The sequence below is a fragment of the Helianthus annuus genome, chromosome 4 (assembly GCF_002127325.2).
Source record: "Helianthus annuus cultivar XRQ/B chromosome 4, HanXRQr2.0-SUNRISE, whole genome shotgun sequence".
Classification (NCBI taxonomy): Eukaryota; Viridiplantae; Streptophyta; class Magnoliopsida; order Asterales; family Asteraceae; genus Helianthus; species Helianthus annuus.
The window spans coordinates 31049426-31052451 of NC_035436.2; the positions used below are offsets into that span (position 1 = coordinate 31049426).

General features: G+C 38.8%; 1 protein-coding gene across 1 annotated transcript; it reads right to left on the bottom strand.

The window, feature by feature from the left end:
- Positions 1 to 265: 265 nt before the first annotated feature.
- Positions 266 to 918, bottom strand: LOC118491464. The gene is made up of 2 exons (XM_035989271.1): positions 414 to 918; positions 266 to 336 (listed from the first exon to the last, which is right to left on the bottom strand). Exons 1-2 carry the CDS (start codon positions 916 to 918, stop codon positions 266 to 268), a joined length of 576 nt encoding a protein of 191 aa, XP_035845164.1.
- Between the last annotated feature and the right edge of the window lie 2108 nt (positions 919 to 3026).

Here is a 3026-nt window from a genome sequence, read left to right on the forward strand (position 1 = left end):
CTTTTGGAGCTCTGCCAGAAATCCAGTCCTCTAACAACGGAGATTGTTCAAAAACATTTATATCATTGCATGACCCGACCACGCCAAAGTAAGCCGACCAAACCCAAAGGTCATGTGAGGCAACCGCCTGAAGAATAACAGAAGGTCCTTTTTGGTCACCCCGTGTGTGTTGGCCTCGCCATGCGGTCGGGCAGTTATCCCAACGCCAATGCATGTAATCCAAGCTCCCGATCATACCAGGCAAACCATGCTCAGCCGAATATACCTAGTAGATCTTTTGAAGGCCGTCCCATGTGGGCGTTCTAAGATAACGCGCACCATACAAATCAATAATACCTTTATAAAAAATAACATACACAAACATAAGCTTAAAAAAAACTTGTAAACATTATAGGAAAGTATAGGAATTGTACCGCGACAAAAATGCTCCAATGTGTCTTGCGTTGTTTTCTCGGCCATTTTTAAATACTCGTCGTTGATGTCGATTGTGTTTCCGTAAGCAAGGACTCGTAGCGCCGACGTACACTTTTGGATACCGGTAAATCCAAGTGTCCCTTTCGCATCCGCTTTTTGTTTAAAATAATCGTAGTTGGTTTCCAAGTCGTCGACTATGCGTTGAAACAAACGCTTACTCATTCGGAAACAACGCCTAAAAATTTCTGAGTTTGAAAATGTCGGCGCCTCATCAAAGTAATCTTTCATCAACCGATCGTGTGCCGCGCGTCGGTCTCGTTCAATATAATCTCTTGTTTTAATTTCAGGTTCGGGATAGCGACAATGCTTCACATATCTCACCGCTAATTGACAAGCACTCGTAACCGCCTCTTGCTCGACCTCCTCATCGGTGGATTCATCGCCATCCGCAAAAAACTTTTTGTAGTAAAAATTCACTATGGAAGAGAAACTAGGGGAATCCATATTTTTATAAAATGGTAGTGTTTGTGTAAGAGTTTTGGTGTTTAAATTTGAAGAAGTTTGTATATATATATAGGGAGGAGGTTAAAAAAATAATAATAAATGAAACTAGCCGTTAGCTAGCCGTTGGAACAGTCCCATTGGTCAGTCAAAATCAAGTTCAGCGTTCTTCAAAAAACGCCAAACACAAATTCGCCCAATATAACGCCCGAAAACGCCGCAGGGGGCGGAGGAGGGGCGATATCTGGCGTTATTGGGCAGTTTTTTTGGTGGATCATGCCCGAATACGGGTGGTCTTATATGGATATAACTCAATGTCATATCTAACACCAATAAACCATCCAATAAAATTTTTTGCCATATATCATATGTTATTTTTAAGTTTCAATTTTAACAATCTGAGTATCCACATTGAAATTTTTTTATATACACTCTGTAGTTTAACTAAAAAAGAAATTGATTCTGAAAATTTGTATACGGGTGATTCTATTTACACCTAATTTTTTATTATTTGTGTGACATCTGTGCTTGTGTAATCATTTTACAGACTTTGAACAATACAATATTAATAAAACAATGTATTTTGATCCCAATGTTTGTCCATTATGTTTGATATTATGCACATTTTGATTTTTGAACGATTTTAAACTCTATATCGCTTTCTGGAAAGTTATACGCAAACTGATGCGTGAACGCGATCAGTTTAACACGACAAACACTCTGGAACAGCATCATAAACTTAACATACCTTAAATAACCTTTACATAACTTAGAATAAGTTTTAGAAGGTTTGGTATGGCAAAAACAAGTTTATTCGCTCACATGGACTATTTGCGTCAACTTGCAAAAGTCTGTCGTTTCGTAAGGCAACATACAGTCCAGAACATGATCCTAAGTTAAACATACCATATATAACCTAAACATAGCTTAGAAATAAGCTTTGATAGGTTCGGTGTGCGAAAAATGCTTATATGATCTTACAGAGGCTAAAAGTGTCAAAAACGGCGCAAGTTTGCATTTTCTCGCATATCTTACGTTCTGGCCACATCTGGACATCCAAAATTTTTGTACACATTAAAATATTTTTATTTTAGTGATCGGCATGCAAAAATACCACTCGTCGCTTAATTTGGTTCGTTTTCGCGTCCGTTTGAGTTTGGTCGCAATTTAACGAATAACGCGACCGTACGACCAAACGAGCCGACATCTGAGAATTTTTTGAGCACATTTTGAGTCCTCTAAACTTTATTGACCTTGTAGAGCCTTGAAAATGGCTTAACGGGGGTCAAAAGGGCCTGAAATGAGCTTAAACCATGTGTAGGGACCTGAACTGTAATTATTGAAACTGTTGCTGATCTGGGAAGGCCAGGCGGGCCGCGTAGCCCCCCCCCCCCTATTCTTACGCGGGCCGTGTGAGATGCCCAGCGACCAGAAACTTGAAATTCAGCAACTGTTTGATAATTCAGGGGCCAAACTTGCAATTTCTTTGTGTGATAAGCAAGTTAACACCTCCCCAAGGCTTTGTACCTGCTTGTGACAATTGTATGGCCATGATTCTTGCTTGGAGGTTACACAAACATGTGTCATGATCTTGTAACTTTGCAACAAGTATAAATAGCTTGGCCATTTCATTTATTTCCTCACACTTGGTCTAAAATTCTCTATGTTGATGTTTTATAACTTCATACCTGAGAATTGATAAGATCAAGTTCAAGCAAGGACCTTTTGTAAGCCTTCTTTCATTCTTTTATTGCTTTCTAGCTTAAAAAGTCAAACAGTGTTTGACTTTCAGTTTGACCAGTCAATGGTCAACGCAAAGTTCGTTTGAACTTTGTAACGTGATTGTAATCATGAAGGTTATAATCCTTAGTGATTATACCTACTGATTACCATGTTAACTAGGCGTAGTGACGAGTCAAAGTTTCGGTCAAAATGCGTTTTAGCACGCATTTTGCCACAGAACTACTTTTAGGTATCAAAACACTTTGTTTTGATACCAAATCCGTTTTCTAAGTAGGTTAATCATGTTTTGACATGTTTAACTCGTCACTATTAATTTAGTGCTTGTTTAGGGTCGTAAGTTAAGCGGTCTAGACAACCGCTTACACTTT